Source organism: Balaenoptera ricei, chromosome 16, assembly GCF_028023285.1.
Source record: "Balaenoptera ricei isolate mBalRic1 chromosome 16, mBalRic1.hap2, whole genome shotgun sequence".
Classification (NCBI taxonomy): domain Eukaryota; kingdom Metazoa; phylum Chordata; class Mammalia; order Artiodactyla; family Balaenopteridae; genus Balaenoptera; species Balaenoptera ricei.
Window position 1 is genome coordinate 28811249 of NC_082654.1, and position 25806 is coordinate 28837054.

General features: G+C 38.8%; 1 protein-coding gene and 1 pseudogene across 1 annotated transcript in view; one reads left to right on the forward strand and one right to left on the reverse strand.

Annotated features, from left to right (window-relative positions):
- The window catches only part of LOC132351093 (cytochrome P450 2C23-like), a 33947-nt gene that overhangs the window by 4578 nt on the left and 3563 nt on the right, over window positions 1-25806 (forward strand). The window contains exons 3-7 of the mRNA XM_059900900.1: window positions 9209-9358; window positions 9973-10133; window positions 10643-10819; window positions 21947-22088; window positions 23067-23254. Coding sequence (XP_059756883.1) covers window positions 9209-9358; window positions 9973-10133; window positions 10643-10819; window positions 21947-22088; window positions 23067-23254 — 818 coding nt within the window. The remainder of the gene's footprint in view (window positions 1-9208; window positions 9359-9972; window positions 10134-10642; window positions 10820-21946; window positions 22089-23066; window positions 23255-25806) is intronic.
- Window positions 794-1110, reverse strand: LOC132351096 (large ribosomal subunit protein eL36-like; annotated as a pseudogene).

A 25806-nucleotide genomic window follows, 5' to 3' on the forward strand; every position in this document is an offset into this window, starting at 1 on the left:
AACTCAGCTCTTCCTTTCCTAAAACTTTCTTTCCTGGAAAATAACAAAGAGAAGAACCATTCATTGATATTTTAGTTTTCCTTCTGCATTAGTTTCCTGGGGCTGTCATAATAAAGTACCAAAAACTGGGTACAAACCTTAGGACAACAGAACTTTATTTTCTCACAGTTTTGGAGTCTAGAAGTCTGAGATCAAGATGTCAGTGAGGTTGGTTCCTTCTGAGAGCTGTGAGGGAGAATCTGTTTCATGTTTCTCTCCTAGCTTCTGGTGCTTTGCTGGCAATCTTTGTTGTTCCTTGGCTTGTAGATGTATCACCCCAATCTCTGATTCATGTTCACATGGCATTCTCTGTGTATATAAGTCTCTGTGTCCAAATTTCCCCTTTTTAGAAGCGTACAGTCATATTGGATTGGGCCCACCCTAATGATCTCATTTTAACTTGATTACCTTGGCAAAGACCCCATTTCCAAATAAGGTCATATTCACAGATACTGGGGGCCAGCGCATCAACATATTTTGAGGGGAAACAAACCCATAACACCTTCGTAAATGTCTGCTAAAATACTAGATAGCTTTCTGATCTAGTGATCTTTGAACACTAATACAGTGCTGAAGATTTGTGTCTAATCAAGTTGTTGAAACATTTTCTGTTAACTATCAACTCAATATTTTGTCTAGTGTTTTAATCTTTTAACATTTATCTCATTGACAGATTGCAACAGCTTAAGCCCTTACTTTATCTTTTTCTTTCTTTTTTTCTGAAAAAGTTTTATTGTGCACAGAGGGTAAGGGCTCAGTCCTTTTTGGCTGCCGCCTTCCTCATGGCGGCCAGGGCATTGCTCAGCTCTTCTCTCTTCCTCTTGGTATGGATGTGTGTCCCCACCCTTTTCTTGACGAACTTGAGGGCCCGCTTGTCCTTGGAGACCTTGAGCAGCTCCATGGCCCGCCGCTCATGAGGGGTAAAGCAGCACACCTCCCGGATCATGTCCCGCACGAACTTGGTGTGCTTGGTGAGGCGCCAGCGGCGGCGTCTGTGCCTCGGCTTGCTCACGTCCTTGGTCACCTTGTGGCCCTTGTTGAGGCCCAAGGCCATGGGTAGCGCAGAGCCATGGCTGCTGCTCTGCAATGGCAGCCGCGGCAGAAGGGCCTCCGACGCGCGGAACTCTGGGATTTCTCCCAACACGCGGGCGGCAAGTGCCAGAGAGTCCCCCTTACTTTAACGTATTCATTCAATCCACACACCAGTTTTAGATGCCATTGTTCAGTCGCTAAAATGCAAAAATTAAAATAACTTAGTGCTCTGAGAGGTATGGATAAACAGCCATTCATTCTTTACCTGGAGGAGTGCAATGCTGTAACATTTTTGGAAAGTACTATATCTATGGACATATAAACTGTAGAGACCTATTGAGGAATCTAGTTTACATAAATAGAAACAACCAACTATGTAATTATTCACCCATGCACATACTTGCCCCAGTGCAGTGGGAGTGGAGAGGGCATTGCTTCCTTGGAACAGTCCACGCCTGCAGGGATGCAGGTGTGGTAAAGAGAAAGAAGTATATTTTTTAAAAAGATATTTACATAATGGGTATAGATTCTGAACAAAGTGAGAAAAATAGGAAAGTATCACAGCTATCTCTTGTTGTGTAACAAACCACCCCAGACTCAGGGACGTAAAACAACAACCCCCCAGCCCCCACTTTTTTTTAATGCTCATGGATTCTGTGATCGGGAATTTGAACACGGCATAGTGGAAGGGGTTTTCTCTGATCCACAAGGCCTGGGGCCTTAGCAGACATCCAATTTTTTTTTTTTCCAAATAAAGCAGCTAAGGGTGATTCAAATAGCTGAGGGCTGAAATCATCTGGAGGCTTCTTCATTTACAAGTCTGGCTTCTGGGCAAGGATGACCCAAAGGCTGAGCTCAGCTGGGCCTGTCAACAGAGCGTCTCCAAGTGGCCCACCCATGTGGCTTGGGCTTCTCGCTGGTGCCTGGAGTCCAGGAGGGGGCATCCTGAGGGGGAGCATCTGGAGAGTGAGCATTCCAAGCTGCAAAGCTTCTTCAGACCAAATCTTAGAACATAGAACCATTTTATTCATTGCAAGTAATTCCCAAAAGCCAACCCGAATCCAAATGGACAGGAATTAGGCTTCCCTTCTTGATGGGGAAGTGGTGGTGGTCACACTACAGAAGAGAATGAGGGATGGGAGATATTGTTGTGGTTCACTCTGGAAAACACAATCTGCCCACAACAAGCAGGTAGAAGAGGAAAGTATCACCTCTGCACTGATAAGGGAAAATTTGAAGAACAGAAGTTTAAGTGGGAGCCAAGTGGTCCTGCAGTGGAAGATAGGATTAGAGAGTCTTCTGCATTGAGTCACAGACAACCCTGGACCGACACTGAACTCCCCGTGTAGAAAAGAAGAGACTGACTACTGTATGTGAGATTCATGTGCGTATATGTGTACATTCCCAGATTCGGACTCCCAAAAGCATTTCAATTTCGGAATAGGGCAATAGAAGATGTCAGATTTTCCTCTGAAATAGATATTGTCAAGAGCCTTGACCTTAAACTTTATTTATTTATTTATTTATTTTTATTTTTATTTTTTTTAAACATCTTTATTGAAGTATAATTGCCTTACAATGGTGTGTTAGCTTCTGCTTTATAACAAAGTGAATCAGTTATACATATACAATATGTTCCCATTTCTCTTCCCTCTTGCATCTCCCTCCCTCCCACCCTCCCCATCCCACCCCTCTAGGTGGTCACAAAGCACCGAGCTGATCTCCCTGTGTTATGCGGCTGCTTCCCACTAGTTATCTATTTTACATTTGGTAGTGTATATATGTCCATGACACTCTCTTACCCTGTCACATCTCACCCCACCCCCTCCCCATATCCTCAAGTCCATTGACCTTAAACTTTTAACTGACAGCATCAGTGAATCAAAGCAGCCTTCACATAGCTCATTTATTGTAATCAGAACCTAGAAAATATACCGGCACTCTCTCCCGCCATCACATTTGCCTGGCATATACTCCAACACTGGAAGAATTCAACCATCTTCTTCTCTGTGCGTGTGTCCAGAAGATAAACACTGCTAGAGATATTCTCTCAGTAATTACACTGGCTTCCCTTTAAATTAATACTTTAAACCTCAATTAGACTCTTAATACAACACATTCCTCTGATTGGCTCCCTTTTCCACTCTCAGAGACTCCTCATTCCTCCTATTAACACCCGCATTATACATTTCCTCTCTCAGAACCATTGTATCATAACTCATTGTAACAACAGAAGCATCAGAAAGGAACTCTCCAGTTTCTTAACATTTTATCTATGGGTCTATCTACCCCTGCACCCACATTCTCCTTTTTTTTTCTCCTGTTACAATTGAAAAAGTGTCCCTTTTCTTGACAGGGAAAATTTCCACATGTGCCCTAGATCCTATAGCATCTCACCTTCCCAAGGATTTTACTTCTTTGGTAATGCCTTCTCCATCCCTGATTACCCATCTCTCTCTGCTTGTCTTGAAAGCCACTCCTGTCTCTTCCCTACTGGCCCTGGTTCCCAGTGCTACAGTTACTGCAAGCTGAAATTCCCACACTCTTTCGACAGCTGGCTCTGACTGGGATCAACCAAAGAGAGGCACTGGCAAGAGATTGGGGAGTGGAAGGAGAGCCAGAGGACCCCCTCTCTCTGTGCCTCAGATAACATCTCTTCCAAGAGCTGCATGTCCCCCCGTAACTCCAGGGTCCCTTTGGTTCCTGGCCAGGTAACCCCAGCCACTGAGCTCCTTTGTCCCTTCCATGGGGAGATGGTAGCAGTTTTCTGCTGTTGATAATTACCAGTTGTCTCACTGTCCCTGGTTTGGCCTCTCAGTGTTTCCATCACCTTAAAACCAATTCCCTGGATTAATTTTCCTCTGTTTTAAATATTGAGAGAGGCTTCTCTTTTGCTGGTTGGACTGTGACTGATAAACTCACTCTCCAGTGAATCATTCCCAGGAGCATGTGAATATTCCACAGCACTCTCCTCACAACTCCCTTCGGTTACTGTTCCAGGTTTCTTGCCCCTTAACAGCCAAACTTCTCTAAAGAGACATCCATAATGATGGAGTAATTCCCCTTTAGAAACCTATCTTGAGAGATAATACAAGATGTGGGAAAAATTATAAACAAGAATGTTCACGGTAGTAATATTTTTAGAATCTGGCATATAGCCGGTGTCAACCAAACAAAAAATGCACAGTGTGAGAGCTGTGAGTTCACTTTTATTTGGGGACTTACTGAGGACTATAGCCCAGGAGACAGCGTCTCAGATAGCTCTGAGAAACTGCTCTGAAGAGATAGTGGGGGAGGTCAGTATATACATGATTTTGTGAAGGGGGTATGTGCAATCAAGCCCCCATCTCAGTAGAAGGCTGCTGCTAGTCACGAGGAACAGATGTCTCCCTAAATGATTTTATTGCTTTTCTAAGTATGAGGAAATGCAAGAAATTGAGTTCCTAAAGTTTTCTCCTGAAAATATCTAACTATCTGAAGGCCTGTTCTGTCAGTTTCCCCAGAGCACAAAGTGCCTCATTCCTGATCTCCCCGCTGAATTCCTTTCAGGGTCTGTTGAAGGTCAGTGACTGCAGCGGCCATTGACCTAATCCTTGTAGAGCCGGATGGCAAGTGACATGCTTTTAGTTGGCACAGGATAGCAATGAAAATTTATTAAATAAATGGAAGAATAAATGAAGAGCAAAAAAAGGCAACATTTAAAAGTCTAATTAAGGATTAAATAAAAATTGTACCAAACTTGTAATTGCTTTTTGATTTAAAAGTGATACAAAAACAGTTAAAAATTTAAAGAGATAAAAATATTCCTAAAATCCAATAATAATAATAATGTTATTATTAATAATTATTATGAACATTAGATGTTATAATAATAATTGGAGTATTATTGAATTATTATTATAATAGCTATAATTATATAATATTAGCTAATATTTATTAAATAATTCTTGTTTCTTTAGGTAGGCCTGTATAACTATAAACTTCTCTCTTAGAACTGCTTTTGCTGCATCCCATAGGTTTTGGGTCGTCGTCTTTTCATTGTCATTAGTTTCTAGGTATTTTTTGATTTCCTCTTTGATTTCTTCAGTGATCTCTTGGTTATTTAGTAACATATTGTTTAGCCTCCATGTGTTTGTGTTTTTTACGTTTTTTTCCCTGTAATTCATTTCTAATCTCATAGCGTTGTGGTCAGAAAAGATGCTTGATGTGATTTCAGTTTTCTTAAATTTACTGAAACTTGATTTGTGACCCAAGATGTGATCTATCCTGGAGAATGTTCTGTGTGCACTTGAGAAGAACGTGTAATCTGCTGTTTTTGGATGGAATGTCCTATAAGTATCAATTAAATCTCTCTGGTCTATTGTGTCATTTAAAGCTTCTGTTTCCTTATTTATTTTCATTTTGGATGATCTGTCCATTGGTGTAAGTGAGGTGTTAAAGTCCCCCAGTATTATTTTGTTACTGTTGATTTCCTCTTTTATAGCTGTTAGCAGTTGCCTTATGTATTGAGGTGCTCCTATGTTGGGTGCATATATATTTATAATTGTTATATCTTCTTCTTGGATTGATCCCTTAATCATTATGTAGTGTCCTTCCTTGTCTCTTGTAACATTCTTTATTTTAAAGTCTATTTTATCTGATATGAGTATAGCTACTCCAGCTTTCTTTTGATTTCCATTTGCATGGAATATCTTTTTCCATCCCCTCACTTTCAGTCTGTATGTGTCCCTTGGTCTAAAGTGGGTCTCTTGTAGACAGCATATATATGGGTCTTGTTTTTGTATCCATTCAGCAAGCCTGTGTCTTTTGGTTGGAGCATTTAATCCATTCACGTTTAAGGTAATTATCGATATGTATGTTCCTATGACCATTTTCTTAATTGTTTTGGGTTTGTTTTTGTAGGTCCTTTTCTTCTCTTGTGTTTCCCACTTAGAGAAGTTCCTTTAACATTTGTTGTAGAGCTGGTTTGGTGGTGCTGAATTCTCTTAGCTTTTGCTTGTCTGTAAAGCTTTTGATTTCTCCATCAAATCTGAATGAGATCCTTGCCGGTAGAGTAATCTTGGTTGTAGGTTCTTCCCTTTCATCACTTTAAGTATATCATGCCACTCCCTTCTGGCTTGTAGAGTTTCTGCTGAGAAATCAGCTGTTAACCTTATGGGAGTTCCCTTGTATGTTATTTGTCGTTTTTCCCTTGCTGCTTTCAATAATTTTTCTTTGTCTTTAATTTTTGCCATTTTGATTACTATGTGTCTCGGCGTGTTTCTCCTTGGGTTTATCCTGTATGGGACTCTCTGCGCTTCCTGAACTTGGGTGGCTATTTCCTTTCCCATGTTAGGGAAGTTTTCAACTATAATCTCTTCAAATATTTTCTCTGGTCCTTTCTCTCTCTCTTCTCCTTCTGGGACCCCTATAATGCGAATGTTGTCGCGTTTAATGTTGTCCCAGAGGTCTCTTAGGCTGTCTTCATTTCTTTTCATTCTTTTTTCTTTATTCTGTTCCACAGCAGTGAATTCCACCATTCTGTCTTCCAGGTCACTTATCCGTTCTTCTGCCTTGGTTATTCTGCTATTGATTGCTTCTAGTGTAGTTTTCATTTCAGTTATTGTATTGTTCATCTGTGTTTGTTTGTTCTTTAATTCTTCTAGGTTTTTGTTAATCATTTCTTGCATCTTCTCAATCTTTGCCTCCATTCTTATTCCGAGGTCCTGGATCATCTTCACTATCATTATTCTGAATTCTTTTTCTGGAAGGTTGCCTATCTCCACTTCATTTAGTTGTTTTTCTGGGGTTTTATCATGTTCCTTCATCTGGTATATAGCCCTCTGCCTTTTCATCTTGTCTATCTTTCTGTAAATGTGGTTTTTGTTCCACAGGCTGCAGGGTTGTAGTTTTTCCTGCTTCTGCTGTCTGCCCTCTGGTGGTTGAGGCTATCTAACTAAATACTTCTTATGTGCCAGATACTGTGCTGGAGGTTTCTCATGTATTACCATATTCAGTTAACACAGTGGCCCCATGAGGAAGATATTTTTTATTTCCATTCAACAGAGGAAAAGCTGAGGCAACAGAAGTTAAATAACTCACCCAAATTAGAAAGTTTTGGAGTAGAGATTTGAGTTCAGTTTGCCTAACTCTAGAACTCAGAACCACTAACCATAGTCTCAATACACTAACCTATTCTTAAATTTTTTTTAAAATTTTTTAATTGAAGTATAGTTGATGTAACATATTTATTTTTATGTACCATCTCCCAGATGTTGTTCATATGCGCACATATTTTACATAGTTGTAATTATAGTATAGACATATTTGTATGCTGATTTTTCTTTTAAATATTAACATTTCTGCTATTTTTACATAGTTTTCATAATCATCATTTTAACAATTGCTTACTTTTCCTAATATTGATTTACTATCATTGTATAATTATGCAAAAAATTACCCTATCATTAGCATTTAGATTGTTTACAAATTTCTTAAATCAGTATAGATGACATTGCAATGTACACCTTTTAACTTTTGCTGAATTATTTCTTAGCGTAAATTCTTAGGAAAGCAATTAATGGATCAAAGACAATTTTAATAGTTTTTGCTATAAATATTGTTTTAATTTCCAGAATAGGTCGTGATATACAAAGAGGCTAAACAATGCACCAAATTTGCCACAAGCTTGATTGCTTTAAGTACAAAATTTCTTTTTAATGCTTGCTAATTTGGTAGATGTGAAATGAATATTTAAATTATTGTGTATTGAACATCTTCTATGTGCAAGGTAAGAGATCATCATGTGTCACAGGAAATATTTGGAGAGATGCGCCAGTCACTTAACTAAGTAAAATCTAGTATAGGAAGTAACACAAGTAAACAAATTGCTGTAATACAAGGTAGAAAAGATAAATTGTGTTAAAGCATCATGCAAGCCAATTCAGTTAAAGGAAGGCAAGATTACCTCCAGTAGAGGATAGGGAAGACTTCCAAGAGAAGGTTTTCAAGATGGCTCTTAAAGGAAAGCTAGAAACACAACAAAGCGAATAGGGCGGGAGCAGACTTATCAGCAAAAGGGAGAGAATGAACAAAATAAGGGTGCAAAACAATGTAGTTGCATTTAGTGAACAGCTGTGATTGGTCTATATGCTCAGAGTTAGAGCCAAGGGAGAGAATGATGGAAATGTTTGAGGTTTTAAAGGTGTCAGAATGAGACCGGCGTGGGGAGGTGGGGGTTGGGTAGGGGGACCCATTGAATGAATTTTAGCACCAGCCTAATTGTCCCTGTATTTGATTTTGAGTAACCTGGAAACTGTAGATTTAGAGGAGTGAAAGGGGAAACTGGTTTGAAGATGATTAGAACTTTTAAAATCTGTAAAAGTGTTAGAACCTGAAGTGTGGTAGCGTGCTATGAATTGACAAGAAGGGACAGATGAGAAAGACATTTTGGAGGTGGAATCAACAGGACTTACCAAGTGCAGATGTATAGGGTGAAGGGGAAGAGGGATATGAAGATGCCCTGAGGTTTGGATTTTGGGCACTAGGAAACTGGTGGTGCATTAAGGAAATTCAGGACATGTAACTGGTTTTGTACAGAGGAAGGAATGAAAAAACACTGGTATGAACATACTGAGTTCCTTTGCTCCTGAGTTTCTTCTTGTTCAGATTAGCTAACATTAGCTGTAGTAAATTCAGAGGCGAATGGAAACATATATTCCCTATTGCTCTGCTTTCCAGTTGCTTATCCTCTAATAGAGAAAATCACAGGTAGGATTAAACCACAAGTTAGAGGGATATTAAGTGTAAAACAGACACTCAGGAAAGAGGTTTGTGAGAACACATGCCAGTCTTTACTATTTTTAACAAAACCAGGCAGAGGGCCCTTCCCACACTTGGGAATGTTCTCTACCTGCCAATGATCCCGCCTCCTGACTCCATCACCCCTGCCCTCTGTTGACCAGAGCTTGGGTTTTATTTTCTTTGTGACAAATATTTCACCCAAACCAAAGAATATGTTTTGCTCTTCAAAGGCCAGTTGCTAAATCCCTGATAAGGGGCACTGGCAACAGTGCAGGGTGGACACAAGAGATAAGCTTCAGGGAAAGTCGGACTCCATGATGCAAAATTCTTTCCTGCTCTTTGCTTCTTTTCCTAGGAATCTTTTTCAGTAATGGAAACAGGTGGAAACAAATGCGGCGCTTCTCCCTCATGACCCTGAGGAACTTTGGGATGGGGAAGAGGAGCCTCGAGGAGAGGGTCCAGGAGGAGGCCCAGTTTCTGGTGGAGGAGCTCAGGAAAACAGAGGGTGCGTTCCATTGACCATCCTTTAGGGACAAGGGGCTTCTACACACAGAGCTTCCCACCAAAGCTCCTCCTTTGGGAGGCACGCAATAGTCCACAATCTGCTCTATGAGTCAGGGCGTTGACTAGGAAAAAGGCCACAGGAAGAAAATGACCCAAAACTGTTACTTAGGACTCATGAATCCCTTTGGATTCATCTCCCAACTTCGGCACTTACTGGATATGTAAATTTGGACAAGTTACTTAACTTCTCTAAAACGCAGTTTCCTCATGTGAAAAATGGGGCTAAAAACCAAACCTCAGAATGAGGGTTAAGTAATACAGTTTGCAAAACATTTACACAGTATCCAGCATGTATAATACTCCGTAATATTACCTGTTGCTCTTACGACTATTACAGTATTCATTGAATAACATAATAATTAGTAGTAGTAGCATAGTATAATACTATAGAGCATGTAGTACTAGTAGAAGATCCCTACATCCTAATCTGAAGAAATTTAGAGAAAATAAAATATAGGTATCAATATGAGCAAGAGGGAGGCCCTGTTCTTGAAGCCATAATGCAGGCTGATGAAAATTCTAAATGTTAGAATTGTTTTTTTTTTCTCACATCAGCTCAGCCCTTGGACCCTGTCTTCACCCTCTCCTGTGCTTCCTGCAATGTGATCTGCTCCGTCCTCTTCAACGAGCGTTTCCACTACAACAATAAGACGTTACTCTCCCTGTTGAGTTTGTTGAATAAAAATTTTAATCGAATAAACTCTCCCTGGAACCAGGTAAAGCCAAGTCTGCATCTGCCCTTGCGGTTGATCTCATGGGGGCACTGGGACCCCATAGGCAGGGTAAAGGGCTGCGAGCTCCTCTCCCTGCCCCATGAGCATGTGCCAACAAGCACTGTCACCTTCCCTCCACGTGTGTCTTGTCGAGTGGATGAGTGCAGTGTCGCTTACCCCAGCACCTATGGAAGGCTGCCCTCTGCTTGCTTCTGTGAGTTGACTCCCACAAAAGAAGACATCACGTTCCCAGTTGCCTACGTTTCTTTTAAGGCCCCTATGCACATTCTCCCCATCTCTGACTCTGAGGTTGGCCAAGGTCGATTGAGCAAGGAGATGGGAAGGGGCTGCTCTCTCATGTACGTGATGGTCACCCTCCCTTCTCTTCTGCTCAGAAGCTGGAGGAAGAGATTCTCCCTAGCCAGACCCCACAGAGGGTTAGGTGCTCCACTTAGAAACACTGGTCTCTCTTCACAAACTGAATTGCTGATGTATTTTTTTTCTCATTTTAGATTTACAATCTATGGCCAAAACTCATAAAGCATCTCCCTGGAGAGCACAAAGCATTCTCAAAAAGGCTTAATGATATTAAATATTTTATTCTGGAAAAAGTGAAGGAGCATCAAAAGTCCCTGGATCATAATAACCCTCGAGACTACATTGACTGTTTCCTCAGCAAGATGGAGCAGGTACTGTATGTGACATCTTTCCCTGATACTATATTTTAGCAGTCCATGGAAATGCAGGAAAGCATAATCACACCATGTAGGTAATTCTTTTTTTTTTTTTTTTAATTTGGTTGTGCTGGGTCTTAGTTGCGGCAGGCAGGCTCCTTAGTTGTGGCATGTGAACTCTTAGTTGCAGCATGCATGTGGGATCTAGTTCCCTGACCAGGGATCGAACCCAGGCCCCCTGCATTGGAAGCGTGGAGTCTTAACCACTGCGCCACCAGGGAAGTCCCCATTTTGGTAATTCTTAATATTTTGATATCTTATGGCAATGGGGTACACTATTAACAATAACAGAAATTTAAAAATAGTCCAAAGCCCTCTTTTTCCTTTGTATTTCTATTTACTTCCTACACTTGGATATTAGCATTTAATGAAGTGTTCTCGATACATATTTACAATGAGCTACATATATATATATATATGCATGTATATATATATATATATATATATATATATATATATATATAAACATGCATATATATATATGCATGTTTCTGAGCACATATTTATCTTGGGGTGGCTAAACACACATGCATCTTCTCTACACATTATTTACACATACATAGTCAGCCATTTTTGCCACAGTGCTTCCCAGGTAGCATGTCATAGACCAATACATTATAAAAACTGGATTGTGTTTTCCCATAGAACAATCTTGTTATTTGAAACTGGTGACAGATAAAGGGTTCTAAAACAAATACATTATACGTTAACCATGGATGGTATTAAACATATTGAACAGCAAGTATCACACAGCCACCAACCCTCAGAACATCCCTGACATAAAATACCAGCATGAGTGTCCATGAGAACATCAGTAGAAAAACAGTCAAGACTGACAAACAATAGATTGTAAAAAAGATATTTAAATGTATATACACATATAACAGCTTAAAATCTGAAAATAATTCTTTGAGCCCTATAAAATTAACCTCATTTATGCCAAATTTCCCCAGATATATATAAACAAAAGAAAAACACCACTCAAATATATCATAAATGTGCAAGTTATAGCAAACAATTAATAATAACTTGTTTAGTCTTCTTAATCTCTAGGAGGGCTTATTTGGAAAGCTTGATTTCCTTAGAAAACATGTTGAAGGAAGGCATGTTGATGCCCTTTTTTCTTCTCAGAAATTTCCCTGGGGTCAGTAGAGTCATTCAAGCTCATTCCACTTATCAACAATGTACATCAAAATAGCCTCTTCATTCTGATGGAAAAGTTTGTTGTTGGCTCTCAGAGGACTAGATGTTTGTCTGGAAAAGAGAAAAAAAAAATAGCCAGGTTATAAATTCAATCATTTAAAGATTTTATTTAACACCAACTCTGTATCAGTCATGGTGCTTGGTAAAGGGAATAAAATGATGAATCAGATACTACCCTGTAATTTTCTTTCATAGCACTTATCATAGTTTAACAAAGTATTTATTTAATTTACCTCTACATTCTCCACTACACTGTATACTACAAAGGGCTGCAGTATTGTCGATTTTTCACGCTTTGTATCACCAGCAACTAGCACAATGCCTAAAATATTGTAGATAAACATAAATATTTATTGAAATAATTATTGAAATAATTAATTAATTAATTAACAAAGATACAGTCCTTGACTTAATGGAGCTTACAGTCTAGTGCAAAGATCATCAAAACAAACAGTAACAATGAAGTGCTAATAGGGGAAGTACAAGATTGTTATGGGAGAATGTGGCAGGAACACTAATGCTAGTCTAATTCGAGTCAGGAAGGGACTTCTAAACCAAGGCCCAGTGGATACATCCCTGTTCACGTAGGTGAACAATTGAGCTGAGAGCTGAAAGGTGAGTAGGGATTATCTGCATAAAAGTAGCAAAGAAAAATATACCAAGCAGAGGAACAAGATGTGCAAAGGCCCTGAGGCAGAGGGAAGCTTGGGGATATGAGGGGTAGACAGAAAGTCAGTGTGGCTGGAAGGGAGGGAGCAGGGGAGAGTGGTGGGAGAGAAGCTGAAACAGCAAGAGGTCAGCAGGCAGACCATTCATGCAGAGCCTGGCAGGACACATTAATTAGTTTAGCTTTTATCCTAATATCAGTGAAAATCATTTGCAGGGTCTAAGCACTGTGTAAAGGATGACCATATTTGTGATGTGGAGAACAGATTGTAGGGGTCAACAGTGGATGCAAGGAGAACAGCTAGGAGTTGTTTCAGGGTAAATTTCCTGGTAGCAGAACCTAAAATGGGGATTTGTGTGGAAGTGATTTATTAAGGGAGTGCTATCAGGAGAAACTTCTATGTATGTGAATGAGAGAAACAGGATAAGGAAGGGGAAAAATTAAAAATAGATGTGGTTTCAGGTGAAGCCTAGTCTCTACCTGATCCTACAGGGGGCTCTAGAGTATAAATTGCACTGCAGAGTTTGTCCTTCCCTGGGGCAACGGAGCTGGGCTTTTGTACTCTTGCACCTATCAGTCATTGGTCACAGGCAGCCCCATGAGGGTGGTCTGGGAGACTGATTCCCTCCCAGGCTTCTCTTGTCATTGTGGGTCCAGTGTCCAAGGGACTCCAGAGAAAGTTGCAGGTGTGAGCCAAAGCAGCTGTGAGGTAGGTTATCAGAACCAGTAAAAGGGATCTGAGCAGGGCACCAATAGCATTTTCTATACGAGATGATTGCACTGGCCCAAGGCAAAGAAGATGGCCAAGGGTACTGGTGGTGGAAATGAAGAGATGTGGATAGATTTGAGATACTTTTAGGAGGTAAAATTAACAGTCTTGGTGGTGAGTTGGGAAATGCAAGAGATGAGGAGCTGTGTTCCTGGCTTGCCTAACTGGATGGAAGCTGGGGCCATTCACCAATACAGGAATCACTGGAAAGGGACAGTTGTTAGCATACATACCAAAGCCTTGAGATCCTCTGAAAGAGTCTAGAGGAAGGAACAAAAGAAAGTTGATACGCCAACTTCTGGATTTCAACCATTCCTTCCTCTCCTCCCCTCCACATCTATTTTTCCTTTAAGATAACTATCAACAGAAAATGGATAGAAACTTCTGAAGCATTTCTGCTTTCCTGTAAATTTTGTTGCATTATGTTTTAATCTCTAAACCTTACTACATAACAGATATGGGTGTGTTAAAAATTAAAATGGTGGAGTTCACCAATGGTGGAGTTCTACTTAGCTAAATTACAGAGTTAGAACATAAATAGAGAGTTAGAACATAAATAGAAGATATGTTGATATTTCCATTTTCTCGTTCACTCTCTTCCCAAGCAAAGATTTTTCAAAACCTACTGGACTTTCTGTTGTGAGGGAGTTATTTAAAATGCTCAGTATTCCAGATCAAGGCAGTAAGAACTATAGGTAGGAAGTGGCAACGTGCCTAAAAACTTGGACATCCATATGCAGAAATCATCCCATTTTGAAATGAACAGGAGAGACATGGTATAAAGAAACTGAGTTAAGAAAAACTTGATACAGAGCTTTAAAAGTAAAGCTAATAGTTAAAAGAAGTACTCTAATACTTTTCTTAAATTTAAAAACAGTGGTATTAGAAGCCCACCAAAAATTAATCAGCAATGAAAATAATTTAATTATAGTGAAAAATAGAGATTTTATTAGCTTAACTAGTTTATATATATTAAACAATAATTTATTCAACAAATTCTTAGTGCCGGCTATTGTGCCAAGGGTTGGGGATACATCAACAAAGAAGATTTAATCCCTATTATTTTTAGTATAGTAATTGTAAAATAGAAAGCTCAGAGATTGGTTCAAGATGGCAGAGTAGAAGGACATGCACTCACTCCCTCTTGTGAGAGCACTGGAATCACAACTAACTGCTGAACAATCATCAACAGGGAGACACTGGGACTCACCAAAAAAGATACCCCACATCCAAAAACAAAGGAGAAGCCACAATGAGATGGTAGGAGGGGCGCAAGCACAATAAAATCAAATCCCATAACCACTGCATGGGTGACTCACAAACTGGAACAATTATACCACAGAAGTCCACCCACTGGGACTTCCCTGGTGGCGCAGTCATTAAGAATCCACCTGCCAATGCAGGGATCACGGGTTCAATCACTGGTCCGGGAAGATCGCACATGCTGTGGAGCAACTAAGCCCATGCATCACAACTGCTGAGCCCGCATGCTGCAACTACTGAAACCTGTGTGCCTAGAGCCCATGCTCTGCAACAAGAGAAGCCACCGCAATGAGAAGCCCGCGCACCACAATGAAGAGTAGCCCCCACTCACTGCAACTAGAGAAAACCCGCACAACAACGAAGACCCAACACAGCCCAAAATAAATAAATTAAAAAACAAAAAACAAATTCTTTAAAAAAAATTAAAAAAAAAAAGAAGTCCACCCACTGGAGTGAAGGTTCTGAGCCCCAAGTCAGGCTTCCCAACCTGGGGGTCCGGCAACAGGAGGAGGAATTCCCAGAGAATCAGACTTTGAAGGCTAGCAGGACTTGACTGCAGGACTTCAACAGGACTGGGGGAAACAGAGACTCCACTCTTGGAGGGCACACACAAAGTAGTGTGCACATCAGGACCCAGGGGGAAGGAGCAGTGACCCATACATAGAAGACTGAACTAGACCTACCTGCTAGTGTTGGAGGGTCTCCTGTGGGGGGTGGGGTGGGTGGCTGTGTCTCACCGTGAGGACAAGGACACTGGCAGCAAAAGTTTTGGGAAGTACTCCTTGGCATGAGCCCTCCTGGAGTCCACCAACAGCCCCACCAAAGAGCTTGTAGCCTCCAGTGCTGGGTCACCTCAGGCCAAACAACCAACAGGGAGGGAACTCAGCCCCATCCATCAGCAGATAGCAGATTAAAGTTTTACTGAGCTTCTGCCCACCAGAGCAACACCCAGCTCTACCCACCACCAGTCCCTCCCATTAGGTAGTTTGCACAAGCCTCTTAGATAGCCTCATCCCCCAGAGGGTAGACAGCAGAAGCAAGAAGAGCTACAATCCTGCAGCCTGTGGAATGAAAACCACATTCACAGAAAGACAGACAAAATGAAAAGGCAGAGGACCATGTACCAGATGAAGGAACAAGATAAAACCCCAGAAAAAAAACTAAATGAAGTGGAGATAGGCAACCTTCCAGAAAAAGAATTCAGAATAATGATAGTGAAGATGATCCAGGACCTTGGGAAAAGAATGGCGGCAAAGATTGAGAAGATGCAAGAAATGTTTAACAAAAACCTAGAAGAATTAAAGAACAAACAAACACAGATGAACAATACAATAACTGAAAAGAAAAATACACTAGAAGGAATCAATAGCAGAATAACTGAGGCAGAAGAAAGGATAAGTGGCCTGGAAGACAGAATGGTGGAGTTCACTGCTGTGGAACAGAATAAAGAAAAAAGAATGAAAAGAAATGAAGACAGCTAACAGACCTCTGGGACAACATTAAATGCAACAACATTCGCATTATGAAGATCCCAGAAGGAGAAGAGAGAGGGAAAGGACCTGAGAAAATATTTGAAGAGATTATAGTCGAAAACTTCACTAACATGGGAAAGGAAATAGCCTCCCAAGTCCAGGAAGCACAGAGAGTCCCATACAGGATAAACCCAAGGAGAAACACACTGAGACATATAGTAATCAAATTGACAAAAATTAAAGACAAAGAAAAATTATTAAAAGCAACAAGGGAAAAATGACAAATAACATACAAGGGAACTCCCATAAGGTTAACAGCTGACTTCTCAGCAGAAACTCTACAAGCCAAAAGGGAGTGGCATGATATATTTAAAGTGATGAAAGGGAAGAACCTACAACCAAGATTACTCTACCCAGCAAGGATCTCATTTAGATTCGACGGAGAAATCAAAAGCTTTACAGACAAGCAAAAGCTAAGAGAATTCAGCACCACCAAACCAACTCTACAACAAATGCTAAAGGAACTTCTCTAAGTGGGAAACACAAGAGAAGAAAAGGACCTACAAAAACAAACCCAAAACAATTAAGAAAATGGTCATAGGAACATACATATCGATAATTACCTTAATGAATGGATTAAATGCTGAATTAAATGTGAATGGATTAAATGCTCCAACCAAATGACACAGGCTCACTGAATGGATGCAAAACCAAAACCCATATATATGCTGTCTACAAGAGACCCACTTCAGACTTAGGGACACACGCAGAAGGAAAGTGAGGGGATGGAAAAAGATATTCCATGCAAATGGAAACCAAAAGAAAGCTGGAGTGGCAATACTCATATCAGATAAAATAGACTTTAAAATAAAGAATGTTACAAGAGACAAGCAAGGACACTACATAATGATCAAGGGATCAATCCAAGAAGAAGATATAACAATTATAAATATATATGCACCCAACATAGGAGCACCTCAATACATAAGGCAAATGCTAATCGCTATAAAAGAGGAAATCGACAGTAACATAATAATAGTGGGGGACTTTAACACCTCACTTACACCAATGGACAGATCATCCAGACAGAAAATTAATAAGGAAACACAAGCTTTAAATGACACTTTAGACCAGATAGATTTAATTGATATTTATAGAACATTCCACCCAAAAGTGGCAGAATACACCTTCTTCTCAAGTGCACACAGAACATTCTCCAGGATAGATCACATCGTAGGTCACAAATCAAGCCTCGGAAAATTTAAGAAAATGGAAATCATATCAAGCATCTTTTCTAACAACAACACTATGAGATTGGAAATCAATTACAGGAAAAAAACTGTATAAAACACACGTATATGGAGGCTAAACAGTGGGCTACTAAATAACCAAGAGATCACTAAAGAAATCAAAGAGGAAATCAAAAAATAGCTAGAGACAAATGACAACAAACCATGACAATCCAAAACCTATGAGATGCAGCAAAAGCAGTTCTAAGAGGGAAGTTTAGAGCAATACAATCCTACCTCAAGAAACAAGAAAAATCTCAAGTAAACAATCTAACCTTACACCTAAAGGAACTACAGAAACAAGAACAAACAAAACCCAACGTTAGTAGAAGGAAAGAAATCATAACGATCAGAGCAGAAATAAATGAAATAGAAACAAAGAAAACAATAGCAAAGATCAATAAAACTAAAAGCTGGTTGTCTGAGAAGATAAACAAAATTGATAAACCCTTAGCCAGACTCATCAAGAAAAAGAAGGAGAGGACTCAAATCAATAAAATTAGAAATGAAAAAGAAGTTACAATGGACACTACAGAAATACAAAGCATCCTAAGAGACTACTACAAGCAACTCTATGCCAATAAAATGAGCAACCTGGAAGAAAGGGACAAATTCTTAGAAAGGTATAACCTTCCAAGACTGAACCAGGAAGAAATAGAAAATATGAACAGACCAACCACAAGTAATGAAATTGAAACTGTGATTTAAAATCTTCCAACAAACAAAAGTCCAGGACCAGATGGCTTCACAGGTGAATTCTATCCAACATTTAGGGAAGAGCTAACACCCATCCTTCTCAAACTCTTCCAAAAAATTGCAGAGGAAGGAACACTCCCAAACTCATTCTATGAGGCCACCATCACCCTGATACCAAAACCAGACAAAGATACTCCAAAAAAAGAAAATTACAGGCCAATATCACTGATGAATATAGATGCAAAATTCCTCCACAAAAGACTAGCAAACAGAATCCAACAACACATTAAAAGGATCGTACACCATGGTCAAGTGGGATTTATCCCAGGGATGCAAGAATTCTTCAATATATGCAAATCAATCAATGTGATACACCATATTAACAACTTGAAGAATAAAAGCCATATGATCATCTCAATAGATGCAGAAAAGGCTTTTGACAAAATTCAACACCCATTTATGATAAAAACTCTCCAGAAAGTGGGCATAGAGGGAGCCTACCTCAACATAATAAAGGCCTCATACGACAAACCCACAGCAAACATCATTCTCCGTGGTGAAAAACTGAAAGCATTTCCTCTAAGATCAGGAACAAGACAAGGATGTCCATTCCCGCCACTATTATTCAACATAGTTTTGGAAGTCCTAGCCACGGCAATCAGAGAAGAAAAAGAAATAAAAGGAATCCAAATAGGAAAAGAAGACGTAAAACTGTCACTGTTTGCAGATGACATGATACTATATGTAGAGAATCCTAAAGATGCCACCAGAAAACTACTAGAGCTAATCAGTGAATCTGGTAAAGTTGCAGGATGCAAAATTAATGCACAGAAATCTCTTGCATTCCTATACACTAATGATGAAAAATCTGGAAGAGAAATTAAGGAAACACTCCCATTTACCATTGCAACAAAAAGAATACAATACCTAAGAATCAACCTACCTAGGGAGACAAAAGACCTGTACGCAGAAAACTATAAGACACTGATGAAAGAAATCAAAGATGACACAAACAGATGGAGAGATATACCATGTTCTTGGATTGGAAGAATCAATATTGTGAAAATGACTATACTACCCAAAGCAATCTACAGATTCAATGCAGTCCCTATCAAATTACCAATGGCATTTTTTACAGAACTAGAACAAAAAAAATCTTAAAATTTGTATGGAGACACTAAAACCCTGAATAGCCAAAGCAATCTTGAGGGGGAAAAAATGGAGCTGGAGGAATCAGGCTCCCTGAGTTCAGACTGTTCTACAAAGCTACAGTAATCAAGACAATATGGTACTGGCACAAAAACAGAAATATAGATCAATGGAATAGGATAGAAAGCCTAGAGATAAATCCACACACCTATGGTCAACTAATCTATGACACAGCAGGCAAGGATATACAATGGAGAAAAGACAGTCTCTTCAATAAGTGGTGCTGGGAAAACTGGACAGCTACATGTAAAAGAATGAAATTAGAACACTCCCTAACACCATACACAAAAATAAACTGAAAACGGATTAAAGATCTAAATGTAAGACCAGACACTATAAAACTCTTAGAGGAAAACATAGGAAGAACACTCTTTGACATAAATTACAGCAAGATCTTTTTTTGACCCACCTTCTAGAGTAATGGAAAGGAAAACAAAAATAAACAAATGGGATCTAATGAAACTTAAAAGCTTTTGCACAGCAAAGGAAACTATAAACAGCCCTCAGACAGCCCTCAGAATGGGAGAAGATATTTGCAAATGAATCAACAGACAAAGGATTAATCTCCAAAATATATAAACAGCTCATGCAGCTCAATATTAAAAAAACAAACAACCCAATCAAAAAATGGGCAGAAGACCTAAATAGACATTTCTCCAAAGAAGACATACAGATGGCCAAGAAGCACATGAAAACCTGCTCAGCATCACTAATTATTAGAGAAACGCAAATCAAAACTACAATGAGGTATCTCACCTCACACCAGTTAGAATGGGCATCATCAGAAAATCTACAAACAACGAACGCTGGAGAGGGTGTGGAGAAAAGGGAACCCTCTTGCACTGTTGGTGGGAATATAAATTGATACAGCCACTGTGGAGAACAGTATGGAGGTTCCTTAAAAAACTGAAAATAGAACTACCATATGACCCAGCAATCCCATTCCTGGGCATATACCCAGAGGAAACCATAATTCAAAAAGACACATGCACCCCAATGTTCATTGCAGCACTATTTACAATAGCCAGTCATGGAAGCAACCTAAATGCCCATTGACTGGCGAATGGATAAAGAAGTTGTGGTACATATATACAATGGAATATTACTCAGCCATAAAAAGGAATGAAATTGGGTCATTTGTAGAGACGTGGATTGATCTAGAGACTATCATCCAGAGTGAAGTAAATCAGAAAGGGAAAAACAAATATCGTATATTAACGTGTATATGTGGAATCTAGAAAAATGGTACAGATGAGCTGGTTTGCAAGGCAGAAATAGAGACACAGATGTAGAGAACAAACGTATGGACACCAAGGGGGGAAAGTCGGGGGTGGTGGTGGTGGTGGTGGTGGGATGAACTGGGAGATTGGGATTGACATATATACACTAATATGTATAAAATGGATAACTAATAAGAACCTGCTGTATAAAAAAATAAATAAAATTCTAAAATTCAAAAAAAAGAAAAAGAAAAAAATTGGGGAATATATGCCAAAATATTGTCAATGTTTATTACTTAAATGATAGGATTAATTTTCTTCTAGTTCCCCTGTATTTTCTAAATTTTTGACAATGTTCATGTATTTGTACACATATAATGCATTCCTGTATGTAACACTACAATGTATTTGTATTTCTATGATGTATATGTATTACTTTTGCAAAGTAAATATAGATATATGAAAAAATAAAAATAAAAATATATTTTTGATTTAAACATTAGAAGGGTGCAAAAAAAAAAGAAAGCTCACTCACTGTTTTTAAGCCCTGGATCAGTTTATTTTCTAAAGACTTTGTAGATTCCATGCAAAAAATTTTAAGTCAAAATGTCCTATATATACAAGTACAATCTTCATAGTAGAAATGCCAATAATGGGGGTGGGTGGGAGGGAGGCTTAAGAGGGAGGGGATATATGTATACATATAGCTGATTTACTTTGTTGTACAGCAGAAACTAACACAACATTGTAAAGCAATTATACTCCAATAAAAAAAAAAGAAATGCCATTAATAATGATGAGTGTCATATGTGAGAGTGTGGGGCTGCGAATACCTATGTCTTTGTAAGTGAAGGAAACAGACCAGTCTCAAACCAGTGATTTCTCTACATTGTGCTCACATGGAGCTTATCATCTAGTCTTTTTCGTTAAATATAGTAAAAGAAGATACCATTCTTTGAGTATTTGTATATATGAAGAATTTTTCCAAGATCTTCCACCGATTAATTCTTTTAATCTTTATAATAACCCTATGGGGTATGTTCTATTTTTTACCCTAATTTCACAGATGATGAAATTGAGTAAAAAGGTAAAGTAACTTGCCAAGTGCACACATCTGTTCATTGACCAACCCGGGATTTGAACCAGAAGTTTCGATTCCATGACGGATTTTTTTATCTACCACCCTACCGTGCACAAAATGAAGCCTATTGCTAGGATGGGGTGTGATCATAGAACTCTGATAAGCCACTGCCTTCTTTTTAACTCATGTGACCATTAACTGTACCATCTACAGGAGAAACAGAACCCAGAGTCTGAATTTCACTTGGAGAACTTGGCAACCTGTGGATCAAATCTGTTTTCAGCGGGAATAGAGACAACCAGTATCACTCTGAGCTATGGGCTCCTGCTCCTAATGAAATACCCTGAGGTTCAAGGTACAGCAAATATCCTAAGTATTTATGTAGGATAAAATATGAGCTTCTGGCACTGGTGAGGGTGGGAAGATACTACTGGCAGTAACGACTTCTCTTTCTTTGGACTGCCTTGTAGAACATCATGCAAAGGGTCATCCATGTGGTTTGATTTTATAGATCAGAATTATATCAAATGATGCTGATAAGAAAGAGAGAACTTTACGAACCCAGAGACTTTCATTTAAGTTTAAACACAGAGGAGCTTCTGAATCCCAGCTCTTCCATATGTGATGCAATGCTGAAGAGTGAGCCTTATTTAGATGAGGGATGCATGGATTCCCATGGTGGATTCTCATTCTCGGCCTGCCCATACCTGCCTGTGTGACCTCAAACAAGTTAGTTCACCTCACAGGCCTGTGTTTTTCCATCTTGAAAATGGATCAGATTCCCCAAAGGGAATTTTTAGCTCCAATGTAATTTAAAATTACAAAATGAAATTGTAGTAGCGTGATTTTCTCAAGCACGTTCTCAGAGCACAGGTCTTAGAAAGCCAGTGTTTATACTGCTTAACAAAATGGTGTTTGCCATTCCCACAAAATGTGTAGGAGACTGGATGAGGCTGACAAGGCAGTTGCTCCTACTAGAGTGAGGATTAAACATTTCCTCTCTACAGCTGCTTTGCCAGGAATCTGGGGTAAACCTTAATCCCTGCCACAGATGTCATCTCCTCACCTGTACAGGAGGACAAACCAATTCAGGCAGGAGGCCAAGGACATAGCTGATGCAGCTTTTATGTTTCCTACAGCAAAATCTCTGGTCTTTTAGACCAGAAAATAGAAAATAGAAATTCCATTGAGGAGCAGACCCGTGGGCTGTTTAACAACATGTCTTTGACCTTGGGAGCCTTTTCTAGGCCACTTTCTATTATACATCGTAAGCATTTCCAGGTGTCCAGGGGACACATCTCTTGAGTAGCATTCATGATTCATGTCTTTGCAGCCAAAGTTCATGAAGAAATTGACCGTGTAATTGGATGCAACCAAAGCCCCTGCATGAAGGACAAGATAAAGCTGCCCTATACAGAGGCCGTGCTTCATGAGATACAAAGATACATCACCCTCCTTCCTTCTAACATGCCCCGTACTGTGGTCCAGGACACGAAATTCAGACAGTACTTCATCCCTAAGGTTAGAGGTGTCTGGGAAAGCTGGCTGGGATAGAAGGGGCAGCATGATACCTCAGTGGGGCCTGTTAGAGACATCTCAGTTCTGTTTCAGGAAGAGAGGCAATTGAGAGACATGGAAAGAACACAAGGTCAGAGTCACATGGCCTGGGTTTGAAATCTGTCATTGCCATGCAGTGCACCCTCAGGCCATTCTGTCACCTCTGTGGTCCTGTCTCTGCCTTCCTGGAATGGGGAAGCTGACCTGGGGCTCCCAAGGCCCCTCACACTCTCACGTAGAATGTATTGAGGGAGAAGTGATTTGCATTAATGCGAATCTTGTGGGAACAGAAACCTGATTTTCCATGATGGATTTTAAAAAGGGGGAAGAGATGGAAAATGTATATGCAGCTCTAAAGTAATCAAGTCAAATGTCAACTTTCTTTAACCCGAATTCTTTCCTCTGAAGACCTCATATACCAAGACATTTGGGATATTGCTGCCCATGACAGTTAACAATTAACAAAAGAGTAGTCAGTCTTCTGTAGTCAGTCTTCTGTAGTCATTAAGGGGTTGGGTTTTACATTTAATCCATTCAAGGGTATAGAAGAGGAAGAAAAGGTGACAGAATACTGCAAAACTGAAACAGCCCCCAACCTTACTGCCAAATGTCAATGCAAAAGTCTATTAACACATACGTCTAGCATCACATTAAAAATACTACATCACCAGCAAGTGAAGGTAATCAGGAACACAGGAATGGTCTAACACCAGAAAATCTGGTTTAATAAAATTCACCATATAAATAGAATTTAGAGAAAAATCACATGATAATCACATTTGTACAGAAAATGCTTTTGATAATATTAAAGAGTTTAACCCTTAAAAAAATAGGAATAGATAAATACCTCATTAGCCACGGAAAACATATTTCCCAAATCATGCTTTTTGACTAAAAGCATGCCTATTAATATCAAGAATAAGACAAGGCTATCCACCATTACCAGTATTTAACTAGAATTAGAAAAAGGTAATGAGATAAGACATTTAAGAGCTGGCGTCAATTTGTAGGTGACATAACTGTACCTGGAAAACTCAAGAAAATTAACTTAAGTACCACTGCAAAAATAGAATCTTCCAGTGGTTGGGTACAAATTTATTATTAAAAAAATCAATTTCTACCCTATATAAAATAAAAGCTATGTTTTAAAAACATAATGAATAAAAGCTTTTTATTGATAAAAACGAGGATAAAATACTTAGGAATATACTTGATAAGAGATTTGCAAGATTTATACAAAAAAAAAAAACCCTTAAAATGTTAATGAAAGATATACAAGTTTTGAATAAATTAGAAGACTTATTCTGTGTTCAGGTAGGAAGATAGTAGTTACCCTGAAATTAATCTATGCATTTATGAGATCTCAATGAAAATATAAACTAGATACTTTTTTGGAACTAAACTAACAGATCTCAAATTTGATATGGGAAATTAAAAAATAAAGAAGAGTCAGGGACAGGTCCTACCAAATATTAAAACATAATGTAAGGTCACAGTTATTAAAGCACTATAATACAACTTCTTGAGTCAACAGATCAATCAAATAAAGTCTAGAAATAAATGTAATTATACATGGAAACTTAGTATATGATAAAGGTGGCTTTTTCCTTGTAATCTAGAGGAAAAATATTGATTATTCAGTTGTAGAACTCCCAGGGGAGTTGGAAAAAAAAGAATAAGAAATCCCTACCTCAAACTTTCATATAAAATAAATTTCATATGAAAATTTATTCTTGGTGGCTCAAATATATACACATAGAATATTAAACTATAAAAGTGCTAAGGATAAAAGCAATAATTTTTTTTGAGAATTTCAGAGTGAAGAAAGACTTTCTAACATTGACCAAAGAAAAGAGGAATAAGTAGGCTATACATTTAAAAATGGATAAATTTGGTTACATGCAAATAAGAAAAATCTACCTAAGAAAAAGAAACAAGTCAAAAGACAATTGACAAATTGAGACAAAATGTTTCATAGTTCATAAGAACAAAGAACGAATTGCTGAAAAATAAAATGAACTCCTACAGTCAGCATGAAAAAACCCCAGAACCAACAGATAAAATGCATGGGAGACAAAATTTAAATTTGAGTGAAAGTAATTACAAATGGTTTTTAAATATGTGAAAATATACTTACACAATAAAATATATTGAAAATAAAAATGATAAAGAAACATGTTTTCACTTGTCACAATATGTTGGCAAGATATAAAAAAACATATGTTTTTGCTAGTAGTATAAATTGGTGTAACTTCCATGGAAGGCATCATTGCAATTTCTATGAAAATTCAAAATGTGCATAGAAATTTGAAAAGCAGTTCCACTACTAGGAATTTATCCTTTGTATATATTTCCCCCAAAATAATATTCATTGCAGCAATATTGGTGCTGAATATTCATTTTAAAAGGACTTAAAATTATTATTATTATTATTATTATTATTTTTGGCCACGCTGCATGGCTTACAGGATCTTAGATCCCCGACCAGGGATCGAAACTGGCCCCTGCCAGTGAAA